The sequence below is a fragment of the Gouania willdenowi genome, chromosome 8 (genome assembly GCF_900634775.1).
Source record: "Gouania willdenowi chromosome 8, fGouWil2.1, whole genome shotgun sequence".
Classification (NCBI taxonomy): Eukaryota; Metazoa; Chordata; class Actinopteri; order Blenniiformes; family Gobiesocidae; genus Gouania; species Gouania willdenowi.
In genome coordinates, this window is record NC_041051.1 from 22,519,298 (window position 1) to 22,541,050 (window position 21,753).

The 21,753-nt window shown below is 39.1% G+C and overlaps 1 protein-coding gene across 1 annotated transcript; it reads left to right on the forward strand.

Annotated features, from left to right (window-relative positions):
* The first annotated feature begins 717 nt into the window (after window positions 1–717).
* znf652 (zinc finger protein 652) lies at window positions 718–19,994 on the forward strand. The gene is made up of 6 exons (XM_028455676.1): window positions 718–1,007; window positions 7,256–8,658; window positions 9,716–9,863; window positions 10,456–10,571; window positions 12,328–12,472; window positions 15,909–19,994. Exons 2-6 carry the CDS (start codon window positions 7,672–7,674, stop codon window positions 16,529–16,531), a joined length of 2,019 nt encoding a protein of 672 aa, XP_028311477.1. The 5' UTR covers window positions 718–1,007; window positions 7,256–7,671; the 3' UTR covers window positions 16,532–19,994.
* The last annotated feature ends 1,759 nt before the right edge of the window (window positions 19,995–21,753 follow it).

Consider the following 21,753-nt stretch of genomic DNA (forward strand, 5'->3'; position numbering starts at 1 on the left):
TATTAGTATATGCAACTGCTTTGATTTTTAGTGAGGTTAGTACATAGTCATAAATGCAGTAATTGGTATTTCATTTGGTGTTTACATTTTCAGCCTTAATTTTCTGTTTCACCCAATAATTTTTATTTTGGTGCATCTACTATTTATGACATACTTTAACACATTTACAGTAGCTCATTCTAATGGTGTGTATTGTAGTTGACGCTACGATGGATTATAAACACTATTGAGGACTACTTTAGAAGGGATTTATAAAAAATGAAACACTTAATTTGTTTGAAAATTTACATAGAATTGTCCTGAGTACACCGCCTCTATCCATCCTCAGAGATAAGCAAATCCAAAGTGTGACTGAGTGTGTATTGGTCTAGTCACATGTATAAACGTCTACATGAATATTAATGTTATATTCAGTGCAGACAACAGACAGTAGTTCTGCAAACAACAATATGTTGGGTCTCTCAGCTGATAAACAAACCTACTGACGTGTTACAGTTTATTCTGGGGATATTTTCCTCACTCACTGTAGCTCTTGGTTTATTCTTATAAAAGGATTGTATGGTATACAGTACAATAGAAAGGGAAAAACTATCATTAAAACTGGTTTAACAAATAAGAAAAGGTGAATTTGAGATCTAGTTCCATGTGGTCTCCTCATGACGATTTAAGCTGAGTTCAGTGTGCGCGCTCCCGCCAGTCTGTGCAGAGCAGACGAACAGAATCCCGACCTAGATACGCGGCGGCGCGCTTGCCTAGACAGCGGGCGGCCCGTCAGTGCTGGGATGAGTGCGGGACGGCTCTGCTGGGCCACGTAGCGGGGCTGAGGACGCCGGTGAGCGGGTTTCATCCTCAGCCCGTTCAACAACTGCTCCCCCGCAGGTTTTCCAACACAAAGTCAGCTGCCGTCACCCAGTTGTTTTCAGTTTACATCACGGTTACGGAGAGAAGAAGTGCACAGTAATCTGTGCAACTCTGATTGCACGAAAGGGAGGTCGACCTCGACGGAGGTGAGCTAAACACACAAACGTTTTGTTTCAGTTGCTTTGTGGCGTTTACACGGTGTGACAGGCGCAGCGGTAAATGCACACAGTACCGGTGTGACTCGTCCAAGAGCCCGGCTTAAGCTCTGACTCGTTGAATGCTGTTTGCCTTCACAGCAGACCGAGTTGTCTCTCATTACAGCGGAGAAACAAAACAAAAGCATGGCGTGCATTTTTCCTGCGGCTCTGTGCGGCTGTGATAGCTGTCACTGACCCTTCACACGGTGCTGCTGTGAAAGCTACTGTAACCACTGTTAACACGGTTGACGTCGATGCTAGCTGAGAGCTAACTAGCCCCAGTCTGGGCGCTTTGGGGTTAAAAAAGTGACAGTTGTTAGCTAACGCCTGTCAGCTAACACTGGATTGTACTTCATTGGCTGTTGCCGTCTTTTTTTTTTCTTTTATTATTTTATAGTGAATACTCAGAAACCTCTAATAGTTGCACCTGGAAAAAATGTACCCAGGTTAGCTTATCTTGTGTGTGTGTTGGTTAGAACTAATGTAGTTCTCAGGCTAGCAAGCTAAGTAGCCTAAGTTGGCCTAGCCCTGTGTGGCTGTATTTAACCCTCTGCGTACTTCACCCTTTACAGCCTGAAGTAGGAGCTGAAACTGCCATTTTTTATGTTAAACTGCTTGTTTGTACATGTTATCTTAGGCTTTTGTTAACTATACCCTTTTCAATATGTTAAAGCTCAAATGAAACAACACGCCCATTGCTGCTGACTGATGTTTGTGTATCTTCAACAAGATACACAAATGGCACATATCTTTTTTTTTTTGTTGCATTTTTTATTTTTTACGTGAGGGAAGTAGCATAGTTTTAGCCGTCCTTGAAAATATGAAGCATTTATAAATTAAGTCAATTTTTTATGGTTTAATTTCAAAATAAGACATTTTTCTTGTATACATATGCTATTTAAGATTAACATGTGTACTGCAAAGACAACAGAGATTTGACTGCAAACTTGCACTATGTCCAGGTTTTGTGAGTTTTGGGATTGCATTTGCATTGTTGAGGTGCCAACTCCATACTGCCTTATTTGAAATTAAAAAAAAAAACATATCTTGTGCACCATCTGTGAAAACCCTTTTTCTGCTGTGATTCCCACATTTTATTTGACGCACCCTTTGTTTTAGAAATACCATTTTCTTTATCTAAATTTTATTGTAAGATATATATTTTTTTATTGTCTTTATTGAAATTTTATAGCCCTTATTAATGTTGAGCAACAAAACCTAGCGCACAGTCTCTTTAGACCAGACTTTAGGTCAATACAGAATCTGAACATGCATCCTCAATTTCAATTACTATTCTTAATTCACTGCAGTTATGTTGGAAATACTTTTGGAAGTAAGGTGTATTTGTATACAAACACATGAAGAGTTAGTTTGTAATTGTAATCTATTCATATGTACATACTCTAGAATGTTTGATTGTGCTTTATGTGGCCCCCGAAACTAGAAAGCTTTTGGTACCAGTGCCGCTGCCCTTTGGTGCCACATTATGACCCGATTATGAGCTCTTGTGTCCAAAAACCTCCATACTCCTGTAGTGTAACTACACAGTGATCTGGATTAGGTTTTATGAATTTGACCAGAGTGGGGAATGTGAACTTTCACACTCGTCCTGTGCAAACTGTGAAAGCAAAAGCTCATTGAAGTCTTGAGGTGAACTGATGCATTTGGTCTTTTGAGCTCTCCTCCACTCTCCTGTATCATTCAGTAAATATATATTGTTCACAAATGTTAAGTTGTGGTTGATGAAATTTCGTATTGCTTTTATTGTTAAAATGTCAGTAATAAATAATATTCTCTTTTTTTTTTTTGCTGGATTTTTTTTTTTTTTTTTTTTTTTTCCTTTTTTTTTAAGCTTTTGTATTAATTTGATGCAATTGCATTGCCTCAGTTTAAGTGAGGTTAGTACAGTCATAGTTATAAATGCAATACTTGACAGTACTACTAATAATTGGCATGATGAATTATTTTGGTTTTTAAGTTTTCGGCCTTTTGGCCTCATTTTCGGATTCGGCCAAGAATTTTCATTTTGGTGTATCCTTAGAAATAAGTCTTATCAGAATATCACGGGTAGAGGATGAGTTAAGACTTCTTACTACCCTCTGCTCTTAAAGAGACAGTACAGTACCTCACTCCAGAGGAATAGCTCTTCCAGAAAAAAGACTAGAGCCAAACTTAATGCCAGGGTCCCCACGGTCATGAAATTCCTGGAAAAGTTATGGAATTTGAAAAAATGATTTTCCAGTCTTGAAAAGTTATGGAGTTTTTGAACTGTTTTGGTAAAGTTTTGGAAATATATCCTATTTTATTTTAGTTTAACATGTGTTGAACCCCAAATATTTTAAGCGTTATCTGAATGTGAAAGTGCTGCATACCGGCAGCATCACTGAGCGGGAATCACGAGATCTAATAAAGTCACGCAAATTCACTCTCGGCCTCATTTATAAAACTGTGCGTAGGTAAGATCACCTCAGCTGGCGTATGCTAAAAACCAGGAAATGCATAATCAAAAAAAGATCTTAATATAATAATTATAATATATTGGATTTTATATCATGCTTTACATTGATGTGCATTATTCTTTCACTCCACACACAGTGGTGGTAAGCTACTATTGTAGCCACAGCTGCCCTGGGGCAGACTGACAGAAGCGATGCTGCCATAGTGAACCAAAGTCCCCTCCCACCACTATCAACACTCACTCACACACTACATTCATACTAGGCAATATGGGTGAAGTGCCTTGCCCAAGGACACACAGACAATGACTTTGCTAGAGCGGTATTCAAACCCCCAACCCTTCGGTTATTGGATGACCCACTCTACCACTGAGCCACTGTCGCCCACAGTCTTGGCGCTTCAGAGCTAGGTCATGGAAATTTGTTAAATATTTTGAAAAGTTTTGAAAAATAATTGTGCATAAAAGTGTGGGAACCCTGTAATACTTAATGTAATTGTTATGAACTTGTTCATACAATCTCTAGGCCACCAGGGTACACAGAAATGCTCTTTTTTCTTCAGGGTAAAAAATCATTACTCCAATTGCCAACAGGATTATGTAAACATAACGCACTCTGAATTTTTGCTTTCTTCAATTGATGAAAATGAATGATGGATGTGTAACATAATTGAAATAGTCACAATTACCTTGATCAAAGGTGAATAATTTGACCTGTACACGGCACCACTTTGCTGAGATTTTACCAGTTATCAGCTGTGATTGATTTAAGCATTTTTGTACATACATACTCTATGTAATATAGGATTTTCTTTATAACAAGACTTCATTAAGGTAATGGGGGCACAAAAGATGATCAAAGTTGTTATTTGTTCTTGGTTTGTTTTTGTTTTTTGTAAAATAATTTATTAAAGCTAAAAAAAATTGTCAGATTTTATTTTAAATTTTCCTCCCACAAGGACTCTTGCTTACTTTCTGGACTTGCCAAGTAAGAAAATCATTCTGATAAGCATTCACTGTGGTAGTGGGGTGGAGGGAGGGAGGGTTGTTTAAGGTTCTTATACTGTTAGCCAAAGATATGGTTCAAAAGGTCAGTACTGACAGGAAGAGCCTCCAAAAAGAGAGAAATAAAATAATAATAAAATTTAAAAAAAAACAATACAGCTCACATATTTTATCTACACGTCTTAGTACTTTGTGTCTACATGTTATGTGTGACCATAATTCTCTGTGCACTACTTTGGCTACACCCTCAAGTTTAGGCGATGGCTTCCTGTGGTTTTATCTGTAACTGAGCTGTGGTTACGCTACATGTAGTTGTCTTACACTAGCTTTGGTTTGATCAGTACTTTTATTTTGAATTAATTTTGTAGAAATTCTAGAGACTGCGTTTTGATTTTTACATCAGTGCAACAGGATTCTAGATGCACTTTTTCACAGCATTTCTTTGTTTCTTACAACAATCACTGATAAATTGCTGTTTTTAAAAAAAACATGGCATTTGCCTTTCAGACACAGGAGGCAAAATGACCTTTACCTTTTAATAAACCAGCAGAGGATATCTGTAAACTGTTCAGTTAGAACCACATGGTGAAGTGCCAAAATGGCAACAACCTTGCTTATAACATGTACAATAAACAAAAAGGTCTGTTCTAAATTTTATATATACATACATATATTATATACTGTAGATAATAAACTAAATAAGCAGCTCAAGTACGATCAGTTATTCCATTAAAGTGTCCTTCTACAGTCCTTCTCGTAGCTTAACATTGAAACTATTATTGGAAATGTATGCATCGATTACTATGTCTGAACGGTGAGGTGTCGATTATTTCTCCCAGCGCCTAATTCTCTGCAGATACACCTTTAAGTTGGTGCGATATACAGTGCCGTGAAAAAGTATTTTTCCCGATTTGTGATTATTTCACATATTTGTCACACTTAAATGTTTTGGATCATCAAACCAAATTTAATATGTCACAAAGCCAATCTAAGTCAATATAAAATACAGTTCCTAAATGATGATTTTATTCATTATTATTTATTTCCATTGTTAAAATATGAGTTAACCTTGTCTTCAGAAATCTGTGTAGAGTTTCACTGGCCACACCCAGGTTTGATTAGCGCGATGATTGTTGAATCAAGAAATAACTTCAATGTAACCTGTCAGACAAAGTGAAGTATGCTACAAGATCTAAAAAACAAAACAGGATCCAAAGTAGTTTAAGAACAAATAAGAAAAAAAGTGATTGAAATCTACCAGTCTGGAAAAGGTTACAAAGCCATTCTAAGGCTGGAAGGTGGAAACCACGGCTGACAACAAAGAACACAAAGGAAACATCTTGATGATCCCCAAGACTTTTGGAGAATGATTTGACAATTCTGTGGATCGACAAGACAAAAATAAAACTTTTTGGAAGTTCTGTGGCTTGTTGCATCTGAAGTTTAAAAAAATAACAGCAGGGAGTTGAATCACTGGTAATTGCCAATATATCCAGTCATAGTCAATCACTTCCTTCTTCAATTTTGTTGCTTGTTTTATTTTATTTTATTGATGTCCCATTTGTGTTTTAATGACAGTTGGTTAGATGCTCTCAGAAAAAATATTCAGACAATGTTTGTGTGGTGTCAATTGACCTTTCGCAAACCCCGCCCACAAACAGTCATTATCCAATCATAGTAGGCTAACGAGCTACCGTTAGCCTACTATGTAAGCAAGGTCCGACATGCTCAGAGCAGTCACATTGGTGAAGTGGTGTGCTCATGGCTTGTGCAAGTCAGATACCAGGTACCCCAAGAGTTTGGCTGGGGGGGGTCATGTTACTCAGTAAGATCACCATTAGCTGTGGTAACGCTCTTATTGCTTGAGGGGGATACGAACAATATAATCTGAGAAAACTTACCCAGTACTGCAGGAGCATGACTGGTCCGGTATGTTATCACTTCCATAGTTGTGTGTCCCTTCGTTGTTTATTTTAATATGTTGAATTAATCCCTCCACAGCATATTCTGGATCTGGAGGATATCTTGCATGGATTGCTTCAAAAAGTGTCACTAACATGCACCGGTAGACTTTTCCCTGCCATTACAGACAAGACCAACTCGGAAACATGACAGACATATCAAACGTAAATAAGGGGGGCGGGGCTTTTGCAAAAGCAGGACATCTTAGCATTGGGTTGGTCTAAATGTGAGACACTTAATTGTTGAATTTGCATTCACTGACTTGTGAAATTCCACAAAGATTTGTGTGAAAAAAGCATTTGCACCTAATCTGTACTGATGCTTCAGTCAGTGGCATGCCGCACACACCAGCTACACAATAAATCAGTGGTTCTCAACTGGTCTCACCCTGGGCCCCATATTTTGCCAAGGTCATTAAATTGCGACCCACTTTTTTTCTGAATTCAACCAACCAAAGTTTGTTTTTCAAAAATGGCTGTTGAAAACACACACACAATCATTTTTTAATCATAAATCTTTATATTATATTGTTCAACATGCATTTCACAGCATACCTGTCAAAAGAAAAGTTTATTTCAAGATAAAAGACAAGCCCAACACAATAAACATTAAGTATTAATTTGGTTTTGACCAGCTGTCCGCGACCCACCCAGTCCAGGTCCACGACCCACCTTTGGGTCCCGACCCACCAGTTGAGAATCACTGCAATAAATGATTGAGAGCTCACTTTCTATTGCCAACCCTTACACTCTTGTTCTTTCATCTCTTTCCTCAGGTATGTGTTGTGGACAACACTTCAAGAATTACAGAGGTTTTCACAACAGGTTCTTGTACTCTTCTTTGCTGGAAGACCTATGTACCCTGAAGATCAGCAGGCCTCGGAGAACTTGAGGAGGATCCTTTTGTTCCAACATCTGCAGAGGACCTGTGATTTTTAAGCAAACATAAAAGATCATTTTGAAATGATTGTATGTGTCAAGTGGAGCTTTTACGTCAGACGTCATGGATTTGCTCTTTGAATCAGGTTGACCGTGTGTCACCTTATCCCCTCCTCTCTGTCCCTTCAGTAGGTTGGGAGGGTTGGTGTTGCTTCTTCCACCTCTTAGCACGATCGGCTTGACTTGGTGGCACAGTACATGGCAACTCTTTTATTTCACCAAAATTGCACCAATTAGTTTCTGTACTCTCTTCATGAAATCTTGCCAGAGCCTCAAAGAGGAGGTTTCCATCCCCGGCCTTGGCGGGATGTCCCAGGAGGGAGGACACAGAGCTCAATTGTCGCAAACCTATTTTCATCCTCCCAACCCTGATCTGGTCCTGACTGAAAAGCTTTACAATAGGGAAGTGGGAGGCAAAGCTTCCTCTGTGCTAGTGGAGAGCAAAATGGCGGCCAAGACGACCATGACAGATCTAAACATCAGTCAGCTGCCAAATCAACCTGTGGTTTCACCAAAGCAGTATTTCAAAGAAGGTGTGTTAGCACAAGAGGTGGAAGGTCAAGGTTCTCAGGCAAGCAATGAAGACTCCTCTGACACTGATGATGATGATGAAGAAGAGGAGGAGGAAGAAGACGAAGATGGAGAGGAGGGTTTCAAGCGTGAGCAGATCATTGTAGAGGTTAATTTGAACAATCAGACACTTTACGTGTCAAAGGGGGACAATAATCCTGGAACAAAGACAGTGGAGGATGATGATGAAGAAGAAGAAGATGATGAAGATGAGGAGGATGATGACGATAGCCCGGATGCAGAAGAGGAGGAAGAAAGTGAGGGCGACGAGATGGAGAGTCAAAGGACATGTATAAAGAGATCCCGTCGCAGCGCCAACATTGAAGCAGCTGCCAGTCAGCCTCAGAGAAAAAGCCTGAGAGCAGCCACAGGTATGACCACCAGGGGGCAGCGTAAGCCCCTGGAGGATCCCAAGAGCAAGCGCAGGTCAACCAGGTCAGCACAGTACTCTGCAGGAACCACGACTACAGCTTCCAAAACGGAGGCAGAGGAGAAGGAGATGTTGACATGTGAGAAGTGCCCTCGAGTGTTCAACACCCGTTGGTACCTGGAAAAGCACATGAATGTGACACACAGACGCATGCAGATCTGTGACAAGTGTGGCAAGAAGTTTGTCTTGGAGAGTGAGCTGGCCTTGCACCAGCAGACAGACTGTGAGAAGAACATCCAGGTAAAGCAGACGCCTTGATGCATTGTAAAGAGCTAAACATTTAAAACCCTTTTACTATAATCAAGAATATAATCATAGCATAACATTTGAATTTTGTCCTTTTTTTTTTTTTTTTACTGAATTTACAACTAATTCATTTCTGAATCAAATTTCTTCTATGAAAATTTAAAGAATGGACTCATCAAACTATTCATCAATAGTATTGGAGACAGTAGTTATAACTTGTTAAGAAATAAACAAAAAATATGTATTATAGAGCAAAACTAATGTAATCCAATATTGTGGTATTCATTTAACATTATTTATGTAACTGCAGCTTTTCAGGTTCAGATTTGGAAGCCTATTATACTTGATGTACATCAGAATCAGTTTTATTTGCCAAGTAGATTTTTTTTTAAGACAATACAAGGAATTTGACTTGGTAGATAATGTGAGAAAAAAACATAAACCAGAAACGGTATAATAATAAATACATGTATATGAAGGATGAATATAAACATGAATATATTTACACACAGTACATGCAGTATGTTGTAAAGTCCTGGTCAGTATTTAATTCAGGATGTTTTAAACAGGTTGATGCCTGGTTTAGCTAAGCCCTACCTTTAGTTTTTCCATTTCACCAAACTCAGATCAGGCTGAAGAGCAGCGGCTCAGTCAAAAATATGTGAAAAGCTCATTAGTGTTGCCTGATAGACAACATTTAACATGTGTACTGGAAAATTTAGTCGTAGTTTTAATTGATATGTTGTGTTTTCCCCATTGTCATTTTTAGACCATCCCTTACTTGAGTAATAGTTTTATTTTTTGAATTAACACACAGGTCTAAATGTCATTAGTCATTTATAAATTACAGAAAAACAATAATAGATTTTAGATCAAATAGTGCATCTAACCTTTTCCCCTGCGATTCAGGCCATGATTCTGTTTAACTGTTGGTAATTCTTACTGGTGTTTTGCTTAATGCCACCAGAGGGAGCTAGAGTATGATTTTAAAAGATTTATTCACAACTAGTCTTTCCTCAACCTTTCCTGTCTTCTTCTCTATGTTCTCCAGTGTGTCTCCTGCAATAAGTCCTTCAAGAAGCTGTGGTCTTTGCATGAGCACATCAAAATTGTGCACGGTTTTGCAGAAAAGAAGTTTGCGTGTGAAATATGTGAAAAAAAGTTTTACACAATGGCTCATGTTCGCAAACACATGGTTGGTAAGTCCAGACCTCTCTTATTAGATTATGACCCCCACCCCCTACCATAATATTTACTGACATAACCTCTTTTTACTGTTTTTTAACTTTAACAGTATCAGTAGGACTTTGTGTAGTGAATAATTATTTATTTATTGTACATCCACAGCATCTTGTAACAGCAACCATTCAACATGTGCTTGCATGCAAACACAGATGTTGTCCATACACCTAGAATAACAGCATAAACCTAGAAGAGACGGTGTTTCCTAGTTGGTCAGTGAAGTCCCAGTCTCATGTTCAAATTATTTTATTACATTTAATTACACTGGCGGTTAGGTTTAGGCATTTGATAAACATGGAAAAAAGGAAAACTACACTTTTATAGTAAGAAGTTGGAATTTTTTTCCACTATTATTTATTTTTTTACCATGTCTGCATATGCCATCAAAGGTTAACGCTAACGTTAACACTTTACTAGGATTTTGACTATTGGGATTTTGTCTGTTATGATTGAATGTGTGTACCCCAATTTGAGAACCACTGTTAAAAATGATCAGAATTCATTAGATGTCTCAGTTTTTTCTTTTTAAATGTCTCTCTCCTGAACCAGCTCACACTAAGGACATGCCGTTCACCTGCGAGACATGTGGGAAGTCATTCAAACGCAGCATGTCTCTCAAGGTCCACTCGCTCCAGCACTCAGGAGAGAAGCCTTTCCGTTGTGAGGTAAGATTACACACACACACACACACACACACACACACACACACTTTTAGATTGTACCCCAGTTGCTTGCGTTGGACATTTGCGTCTGAGAGCGGCCGTGAGGTCACCTGGAAAGTAATAATTTTTATTTTATCCTTAATGCAAACTACCACTGTGTGTTGCCGTGCAATGGACTGCACTGGCAGGGTGTACACCCGCCTAACACCTAATGTGAGCTGTAGATGGGCACCAGCAGACCCCCTCCACCCTGAAAAAAGGAACAAGCCAGTCAGAAAATGGATGGATGAATGTATAGATACACTGGGTAGGGGTACGCGATGGCACTAGAGATAGAGAGAGAAATGAAAGCCTTAAAAATATGGGGTTTTATTATATTTATTTTTGGTTAAAAAAAATAATCATAACGATGATGGAAATTATCTTGATTAGAAGACAAACTGAAAATACAAGGGCCAGTCTTGGTCCCACACCAGGCAAGAGATGACCGAACATGATAAAAACTATAGAAATAAATCTATTCAGGAGGCACTAAATACTGTTTCATTCCACTTATTTACAAAACGAGATTATTTGCGTCATCCCTCATTCATTCCATCATTATGCTTGGGCCAAGCACTAGTTTGGATTATGTACACATTTTAATGTTTTTGTCATGTGTTGTGGTGTTTTGTTGTAAATTGTAAATACAACAAAATTATAGCAAATCATAAAAAAAAGTTGTATCTGGCAGAGCGACGTTCTTTTTACTTTCAGATTCTGACATTTGTGACAGATGTGACACAGATGTGACACACACATTTGTGACACTCTGTATTCTCCATTGTTGTCCTTCTTCTAGTAGACTAGATGCATTAGAGGCAGGTTGCAGGTCATCAAAGGAACTGTGTGTGGACCATAAGCAGTCAACGATGTAGTTTTTTAGGATGTCATGATGATCACCGTGTGGTTCTAGTTTCAGATTGGCATCAAATTTTTCACATTCAGTCAGAAACTGACAAATCTATTGCAGAATTCATAAAATAACAAAATAAATATGATATTGGTAATAAATAAATACAATTAAATCTTTATTTTTAAGTCATGTTCATTACTTTTCATAAAAGCTTCTCTGAATCCGAAAAGTTAATTTGTTATAGAAATTATCATGTGTAATTTAACTTAAGGTTGTGGTTAGTGTTGGGTCTGAAAATGTTCTTTTTACTCTTTGGGGCAAGACTTTCTCTAAAAAAAAAAAAAAGCAATCTCCAAAGCCATAAACACAGATATTCAAAGGTATATATAGTATAAAAAGTGTACATTTCTTCTTCTCAGTGGGCTAACTTTGCTGTGGTGGATTGCTTTTCCCTACAGCCAGGTGCTTAGACAGACGGCCCAGTGGTACTATAAATGCCTACTGTCAGGAAAAACCTCACTGTGCAATCATGCATTAAAAGCCTGGATATAGTTTCAGTAATTTCATGTTCTGTAATGTATGAATTTCACTGCTCACAATATGATGCATTTTAGGTGTTTTAGAAGTTTTCACCTACTAGAAAAAACATTCTATGTTTTATTGTTAAATATAGCAAGTACAAAAATAAAGAAAAATCTGTGAGATGTGAGAAAAGAACAAGGGGGATTTTATTTTTTTACCTTTAGCAACAAACGGCAAACCAGATGTTTACCTTTGAAATTGTGTTTGCACACTTTGAAAATGTCAAATTCCATTTTAATGACAAAAAGAGATCTGAGTGTGTTCTGGCTATCTGTGCTGCAGAATTGTGACGAACGGTTCCAGTACAAGTACCAGCTGCGCTCCCACATGAGCATCCACATCGGACACAAGCAGTTCATGTGCCAATGGTGCGGAAAAGATTTCAATATGAAGCAGTATTTTGACGAGCACATGAAGACGCACACAGGTGAGGAAGAGTTTTTCTTTTCTAGTCACATATCTGTCCATTTCTACCACAGACGAATATTCATAATTTGGAAATTTCAACTACACAATATTGAAGGTGCTGCGAGGTGAGGTGTAAAGAGAAGTCAAATAATTGAGCAGCTGGCCCATTTTAAATGGAAGATCAATAATCAGCAGTAATAAAAAATCGAATCAGTAATCATTAATCGGTTTGTAATTAAATCGAGCTTTAAAAATTCTGAAAAGTGAGCTATTTTACTGGCCCTAGTGCTTTAGGTGATGGAAATATTGGCTGTACTGTCTCATTCTTACTGGTCAGCTGCACAGGAATTCAAGTGTGTTTTAAAACACACATTTAACCATATAACTTATTTTCTGGGAAGCTGAGCCAGCCGGTCTCCATACACGTCTAAAATAAGAAAGTCGAGAGCTTTCCAAGATGAACACTGGTTGTAAAAGAGCGGGTGTCGCCCAGCTTTTCTAATGAGAAGGATGCAGTGCATCAAAGAGGTGCCTTGCATATAAATAGACTTGTAATCACAACCCAAATGAAGCTCTCTGATCCTGCAGAACTATTTCTCAGACCGAGCTGAGCCACACAGCTGGGAAGTCCTTCAGTGTTTTGCTCCAGCTGTGGGTGGACACACCACGCTCCTCTAGCCTTTACGCTTCTATTTGTGGTATGTAATTACGATGCTACATCTCCTCTCCCTGCTGCCACCAGGCAATTTAGCCTCCTACAGGAAAGGCACACCCATGGGTGCTCTCTAGTACTCTGACAGTACTGGAGTTCAGTACAACATTTTTCAGGAACTGTTGGAACAAAATTTTATATAACAGAAACGGAAATCATTATCTGTCACCTTTTTGTTAATCACACAGAGTGAAAGAGCCCCACGTATTGCAAAATAGAATAAAGCATTTAAAGTGGCTTTCAGCCGCCTCCTAAAAGTGGGCTGTGTGGGTGGTAACATGCACATTCAGTCGGTCCACGGAGGGAGGTTAATGGGAGCACCAGTCTGATGAAACGGCTTTTGTTTTCATTTTCACATGTCTTTTCTCAGTGTAAATTGTAGCAGCTTCCTGTAGAGTTGGTTGAAAGCAGATACTTTCCTTTATACATTGTAAAGAGTTCTATTGCTTTCAGCACAGAAAAAAAATCATGCTTGCATTGCTGAATAAAGTGCTTTGAGTACTTGCTGCATGTTTAATGGATGCAAATCATGATTCGTGGTTGCTGATTTGATTCAAGGACGATATTGGTTGGTTTACGATTACGATTTGATCCAAAAAAGATTTGTTCCCTTTTTAGCCAAAATAATAATTCAACCATTGTAAGTGAAATAAATCCCTGATTTCTGGACAATGCACATGAGCTTTCCTAGATTCCTGTTGTTTCTTTTAAAGAAATCGCCTATAAATTAATTATGGACATAAACACTCAAGTAAACAACATTTAATGACAAATGTATTCACATTTAGTTTGAATGAAGTTCAACCAACAGTTTAAATTAAGAAGATGTTAACTTTTCAATACTCAGTACACTTTCAATAAAAAAAATACATACAGTATGTTTACCTGACTCTTCTGCTTGTTTTTTCAACATGAACTTGCCGAGCACAGATTGATGTAGTTAATTGATCTGATTGATGAATTGTTACACCCTTAAAGGAGCAGAGGCCAGGATTTGAGAAAAATAAACATTCATTTTAAGTTTTTTTTTTTTTTTTTTTAATACTAATGGTTGATAAAGTGCTCTAAACCGAAGAGAATGAGCCCACTCACATTTCTCCTTATTGCCTTGAAAAGATTGTGATATATTTTGGACTGCTGTTTTGGGCGTGAATTTCCCGAGCAGTTCTGGGGACGTGATGTCAAATGATGCTGGTGCGTGCTCTCGATGGCTTGGAAATAAACAGAAATAAAGAAGAATGAGAAGAAGATGGTTTGGAGACTGAAAGAAGACAAGCACAGTGGACTAAACAACTGTTTGGTTCCACAGATGAATGCAGAGGCATGTGCACAGATCTTGCAGTAAACAGTCAGATGAACAGCGAGTAGATAAATAACCGTGTCACAGTTGAAGTGCGGATCAGGCCGAATTTTCTCGTCGGAGTCCGACTCAACAGTGGAAAAACCTCTTTTTTTTCTTAAAGGTTCCATATCATGCTATTTTTCACCCATCTCCATTTGTTCTAAGTACTCTAAAAACATAGTATTACAGGTTTATTTTTCCAAACTCGTCTGTTTTCCAGAGTTTTAGCCTCTGAAAAGTCACTTTCTGAGCAAATCTACACAACCAGGCTTATTTGCATCCTACTTATGCATATTCATGAGTGGGCGTGTCTATAGACGGGACACTGACTTCCTCCTCCCCGCATAGTGACGTAGGGCCAGAGGACGGCCCGCCCTCCTCCCACCCACTTCGTAGCCGAGCTCATGCTGCTTTATAAGCATGAGACAGAGTGTGGGGGCGGGGCATTCACCGGTACATACATAGAAAATACATACATAGCACTGCCCGAAGGACGCTGACATACTCTCCTTCGTGGGCATGTCTGTTTACATGTCAATCACGGCAGAGAGCTCAGTGCCGCGTCAGATTCGTCATTAAAGTGGGAACGCGTCATTGAATTGGAGCGAGATGTTTGGGTCACCCTGCATTAAGAAAGGAGCAAATCACCCTCTAACTAACGATTGAGGGAATCAATGAAAAAAATACTTTGGGCATGTGTATGAAGCCCAAATAGCACTTTATGATGTTTAAAGCACAGAAAAGTTGATTTAGCGTTATATGGGCCTTTTAAAGAAATTACATATTTATGTTTGTTTTTAGTGGTAAGCATCAATATTATTAACAAACAACTGTTAATGTCAACATCAGATTATCGCATGGGTAACAAGCGAACATCAAACATAAACGGGCGCAGTGCGTGCAAGAGACCCATAGGATCTATTTACATAATCCATGTATCAAAGATAAGGATAATCCATGTTATTGTGCAGGAAATGGAATATTTCAATGGTGTATTCCTTCAAAATTGTCCTCTACTCCATTCTCCTTGCCGTGCGGATCACAGCTCTCACTGTTATACAGCTTAAGCTGCATGCGAGTCGGAAAGGTAGAACGCTGCGCGCAAACAACACTGTGACTGAACCCGAACCCCAGCTCTAAATATCTGTCTCAACCTGACCCGTCCGGTGCCGTCGGGTTTCGTCAGAGTACGGTCGGGTATCAATCCTCAAGTATCAGCTGTAAACAGTTGATGTGCACACCTGCGGTGGCTTGGCTGATGGCTGCACTTACTCTAACCACCGTGGTGTCACTATGGAGTCTGATTTCTAGATTCTGCCCTATGCTCCTTTAATGCATCATAATCATTTAACTTTACTTCTGTTACCAGATTAATCAGTCTGATTTCTTGAATCTATGCAGGAGAGAAGCCTTTCATTTGTGAGATCTGCGGGAAGAGCTTCACCAGTCGGCCCAACATGAAGCGCCACCGCCGCACTCACACGGGCGAGAAGCCGTATCCCTGCGAGGTGTGCGGTCAGCGCTTCCGCTTCTCCAACATGCTCAAAGCACACAAAGAAAAGTGTTTCCGGGTAACCAGCCCTGTGGTCCTACAGACTGGTGGTCCATCTGTGCCTGTCCGGATTTTCACTAATGCCTTCCCCCCCTCTACCGCCACACCAACCCCCCTCCCCTCAGCTGTGGCCCCAGCCATCACCTCTACAGCTCTAGGCCTTAACCCAACAGGAGGTTCTCTTCCTTCCCAAGGCCACGTCGGACATGCATTTTCTCACGTTCATCTCCACTCGACGCCCGCACACCATCATCCTCACCCCCCTACCACCCAACAACACCTCTCCAACACCACCCAACACATTACAAATCTCCCGCACCACCACCTGGTTGCTCCTGCTGTCTCTCACCTTCCCCCTCCCCCGGCTCTATTCAAGAGCGAACCCCTGAACCACTGTGGGCATGAAGACAACAATTACCTTCACCACATAGCCCCCCCAGGCAAGGGCCCAGGAGCAACACAGCACCACTGAACTGTGCTCCAGTCTTGCAGCTCTGCCCCTCTTCATTTCCATATATGGCTTCTCTGATGCTGTATCAACAGAGGAGATGCTGCGCAAGTAGAGCTTGGTGGAGCTCTAACACGAGTAGGCCTTCAGGCGCTATTCTAAAATCTTGGTTCAGAAGTACAGTACATGCACCATTGTTGTTTTCTGCATACAAACCAGAACAACAGGCTTGGAGCTCACAGACATGCAACGGAAAGACAGCAGGAATGATTCACTCATGACTTTTGTAATGCATGACATCTCTGACGCTTTCAGTAGTCAAGAACTTCTTTTTAGAATCTTAAGTAGGACAGATTAAAACAGATTAAGCTAAATGCACACATTTGTGTGTGAACTAATGTACCCTGTGCCCACATTATCGAAAAGTAACATCAACCAAGATCCTCTTCTCAACTAACAGAGATTATAGCACACTTTGTGTAATAATTCCTTCTAGCAAAGATTTTTTTTATATAAATGTTCTCAATCTGTACAATAGTGGTTGTAAAGTATCCCATCAAAAGCTGCTACTGGTTGTTAGCGTGTCGCCTAGACTTCAAAGATCAAACAGAACATCATCAAACCCTGGATTCATTGTTTTTGTGTGAGCAGGTCATCCCCATAGCAATACTTTACCGAGTGAATGAATGTTGCACCTGGTTTTACTAGAGCCTTCTTTCCACTGAAGGTTAAGTAAAATGTTTTCTGAGCAGAGAAAATGCAGTGCCAAAGGTCACAGGAAGGAAAAGAGTTGGAAATGGTCAATGGAGTCTTGACTTAGTGTGGGATTCATAACAATTAATGGTGCTTTCCATTCCAGTAGGCTACATAACATTTTTCTCATTGTTGCTTTTACATTTGATTTTTCAGATGTATAATTTAGAAAATGAATAATTTAATGTTTCATATAGACCTTGTCTGCAAGCAAGGATTTTGTAATAGAGATATAAAGTTGGACTAAATATTTTCTCATCAGGACTGTTGTAGTTATGCTCAAATCACACACACACTCACAAGCACACAAAGACCACGCTGTAGCTGATCCACTTTCAGTGAGCAGTGCCACCTCAACGCTCTCTACTGCAGGTCAACCGATGCTTTGAGATAACAGACAACTGACAAAATACTGCCAGTGTCAGTAGCCAGGCTCACAGTCCAGTCAGCATTTACCCCACAACCCTTCCCTGCTGATAAAACCATACGAGTCACATGCACACAGTCACACTGGGACCTTTTCATTCAAGTTCTTAACAATAATTGTTTTATCTTCATTGTATAGCAGTTTGGATGTAGTGGATGTTTTTGTTTTTTTGTTGTAATCATAACTTAAGCCACCTACAGATTTCACAGAAACAGAACTTTACTGTCCTCATTCTCTTTTGTTCATTGATGAGAACTTATTTATTTTGTTCTCAAACAGTTGGTTTGGAAGTTCTTCCTGCATCATGTGTGAAATCTGTTGTGTTAGGTGGGTGAGCGATGGGAGGTCAGGGTGTGGTGTGGTTTTTCTGCAGCATTTAAGTACATCATATTGCATCAGTGCATGCTGAATGAATGAATGATTGTGTGTGTGTGTGTGTGTGTGTGTGTGTGTGTCCAAGTCACCAATATCTTAAGTGTTAAGCAAAATGTGCAAGTCTACCAAGCCATCGCCTGCATTTTTTGGATCAGCTGATTTTAAAACCTATTCAGCTCTTGTGCAGTTTGAAGTCATTTGCTGACTTTATTTAACAATGCCGGGTTCCTTGGTCTGCTTTTTTTATTGAACAAACATCGTGACTATTCCAAGTGATTAGTGTTGACATTTTCCACAAAGTAAAACTAAACTAAGTCTTAATACAACGGTGGAGTCAGTTGAATTAAAACTTCTGAAACCTAGAAATGCATCCCCGTTTTCAAAAATGTTTTCAACATCTACTAAAGTCTCGTTTTTTTTATATTTTTCCCTTTAAAGGTCATATAGTGAGTTTATTGCACAGCAGCTGAGGTGAGCATGTTACCAGAAACAACTCATCACCTCAGTGTCTTTGACCTAGCTAAGTATGTAGAGGCCTTTATAATCGTATTGACAACCCCATTATTTTTGATGTACCCCGATTTGCTCAATGCAAAAAAACCTTTCCAAGTATTTTGAATGTGGAGTAAAAGATTTCTTATTTTCAGACAAAGCTATATGTATTTGGTAAGTCATTAAAAAAAAAAGAGTCACGAGGATTACAGGTTAGCTCATAAACATTTCTGTAAATTCAGCTCATTTTCCAGCTTATTAATTCATTGGTTATTCAGTAAGAACTGCCAGGATGAGAGGGAGTAATCTAATGACTTCTACGTCATGGGAGAGTAGAACTGTTTTTGATCTTGGAGCAACCATCAGAATGAATGTTAAATGTTGCACAGTTACAGGAATGGTTTGACTGCCATTTGTCTGTCAATCGTTTGCTAACAGATTTGAACAATGAGATATAAGAATTTTGAAGTGTGTGCGAGTGTTTGAAAAGGCATACATTAGTGTGACTGTCCGACCATTGCCCATTGCTTTTGTACCAAAAGTAGCTTTTAGATTGTGTGCCCCAGTTGATGTGTGGGATTTCTTTCAGAGTAAAGCATTAAATCAGTTGCTACAAACTTATACAGTGCACACATTCCCGTGGCTTGGTACTGCTGTAATAATTGCCTTTTATCTGCCCCCCCCCCCCCCCCCCCCCGGCTCATTGTTGTGCTGCAGCAGGTTGCCTGGTGGATCTTTTGTACAGTTTTCCTTTCTCAGAAGCCTTTTCATTTTGTGTGTCTTCTCTGCACTTTACTGCTGCGTGGTTGATGTGCAGGGATTGGGGAGCTGACAATGTATTGTGGAACTGAGTGCAGCTGTAGCTGCACGGGAAATGGGTGGTGGAGAATAATTTGGATGTTTTAAGAAAGAAAAGGAGAAGAATCCCCATCAGAGGTGGGCTGTGTGGAAGGGGCCATCACAAACGAGACGATAAAAATATACTTGGTATCAACAAAAAACTTGCTTCGTCATGAAAGCATGTTACATTACTGCTTTGGTGACTGTCCACTGTACTTTTTACACAGACTGAAAATCAATACATAATTTCTGTCTTCACATTCATCTTTCAGTGTGCTGAATGATTCTCCTCTTTTTTTTTGTTATAGAATGCACTTTCTACTAAATCTCTTGGCTAGTTGAGAGTAATGACATTGTATCTTCTTTAAAGATGTTTTTAAAAAATCAATATACCTTTTCCTTTGTATTTTTAACCACTTAATGTAGCATTGTGTATTTTATTATTGTATCTGGTACAAAACTGTGCAGCTTTATAATGTCCTGGTTTGTGTTTTTTGTATGTCATGTGGAGATGTGGGAAAGTTGGGCCTTTTTTTAAATATTGTGCATTTAAATGACTGCTAACAATGAGAAAGTAAAAACAAGTAGCCATGAAAAATACATTGCAGCATCTCTTTGGCTTGTCCTTTTAATAAACCAGGATCGCATACATCAATGGTTTTGCCTTCTACTGCACTCAGTACGAAAACTTAAATTTGCAAAGGTTTGTGTAAAATCAAATCACCTTTATTTATATAGTGCAAATTACAACAAAGTCATCTCAATGCGCTTAATGAAATAAACTCATAGTAAGAAAGAAAGAACCCAACAAGATTCACATGAACAAGCATTTAGCGACAATGAGAAGAAAAAGGTGAGAAAGGTGAGGAGAAGGCACTGACTGCAGAAAAACGTGATGCAAGAATACAGTGGAATGAGAATGAATATGGTGTGTGATCAGTATCAAGGGTTAAAGACACAGAATAAGTTGAATTCTGTTAACAATATGATACCAGTTTTATCATATATATTTGTCAGCATTATCTTCTCTTTGTTATATCGTGAGAATAATTGGTTTATGTTCAAAAGCAATCTGTGAATGCAATCAATAATTTATTACATCAAATTTTACAAATCATGTTCTAGGGCACTTCTGGCCTTCGAGCTACAGTTGTTGCCTTGTAGCTTGTTTACAGAGAAATGAGGACATGACTTTAAATTGCATTAGCTGTGTAATGAAGGAAAATATAATACCCAAAATGTCAAACATGTCAGCATATTATACTAAAAGGCATTAAAAGTGCAACAGGCTAATCAAGTGTGTCGTAGCCAGTTCCTCCTGGCTATAACTGAATGGCCATGTTATTGTGTGCACATGGCATGACGAGATGTCCGATACCTTAGCCACTCCCTGATTAATTATAGACATGTTTACTCTTTTTCAAGTGAAACCCCTGAGTCTAAAAAGGTGGTTTAAAAAGAAGAAAAAAAAGTTTGTCAAAAGCGAGTAAACGGCAACATCGTCAAGTGATCTTCGTGTCCCATAACACTCCAAACAAAGCCACGATCTCTCAGAACTGTCTGACCACCAACATCAGTGGTATACTGGCATCCTAACTCACCACATATGAACACCATCAAACATTTTTGGGATGATCTGGATCAATCAGTAGTCAGCAGAATCACCCATCCCCCAAATCACCTTGGGCTCCAAAATACGCTGTTGGTCGAGTGGGATCAAATTGTACAGAAACAGATCAAGCATCTAATCAAGATGAGTATAGGCGGTAATGTCAGCAAACTGCCGTCATACACACTATATTACACTAGTGATCCAGAACACAAATTGTTTTTATATACTTGTCACAAAATAGTTATCTTAATATAATCAAAGAAATTATAGCTGATGCACAGTAATGGTTGTGGTCAGTCAATTTTAGGCAGTTCTGAGTAAATGGTAAAATTGACTATATTTAAATAGTGCTTTTATGATGATGTAGTTTCAAAGCGTTTTACAATATTATCTTATTCACACACCAATGGGACAAAGCTGTCATGAAAGTCACGAGTTGACATTTTGGAACAACTTAGGGTTCAATGTTTAGCCTTGGTATAGAACCCACAACCTCTCTCGATCAGAAGGCGACCTCTTATCTGAGCCACAGTTGCCCAAATCTTGTCATAAATACAATAAAGGTATGTATGTAACCATCTCTAACTTAACACAACTTTTACCGGATTTCCTCTTCTTCAGAGGTCACACAAAGACATGTTTTGATGCTGCATTACACGCTGTACACGCAACGCTCCGATGAGTCATGTAATGGCACAGCAGGTTGTTGGAATGACAGAAAGTGTTTAGTGAGTGGGTGGTCATAAC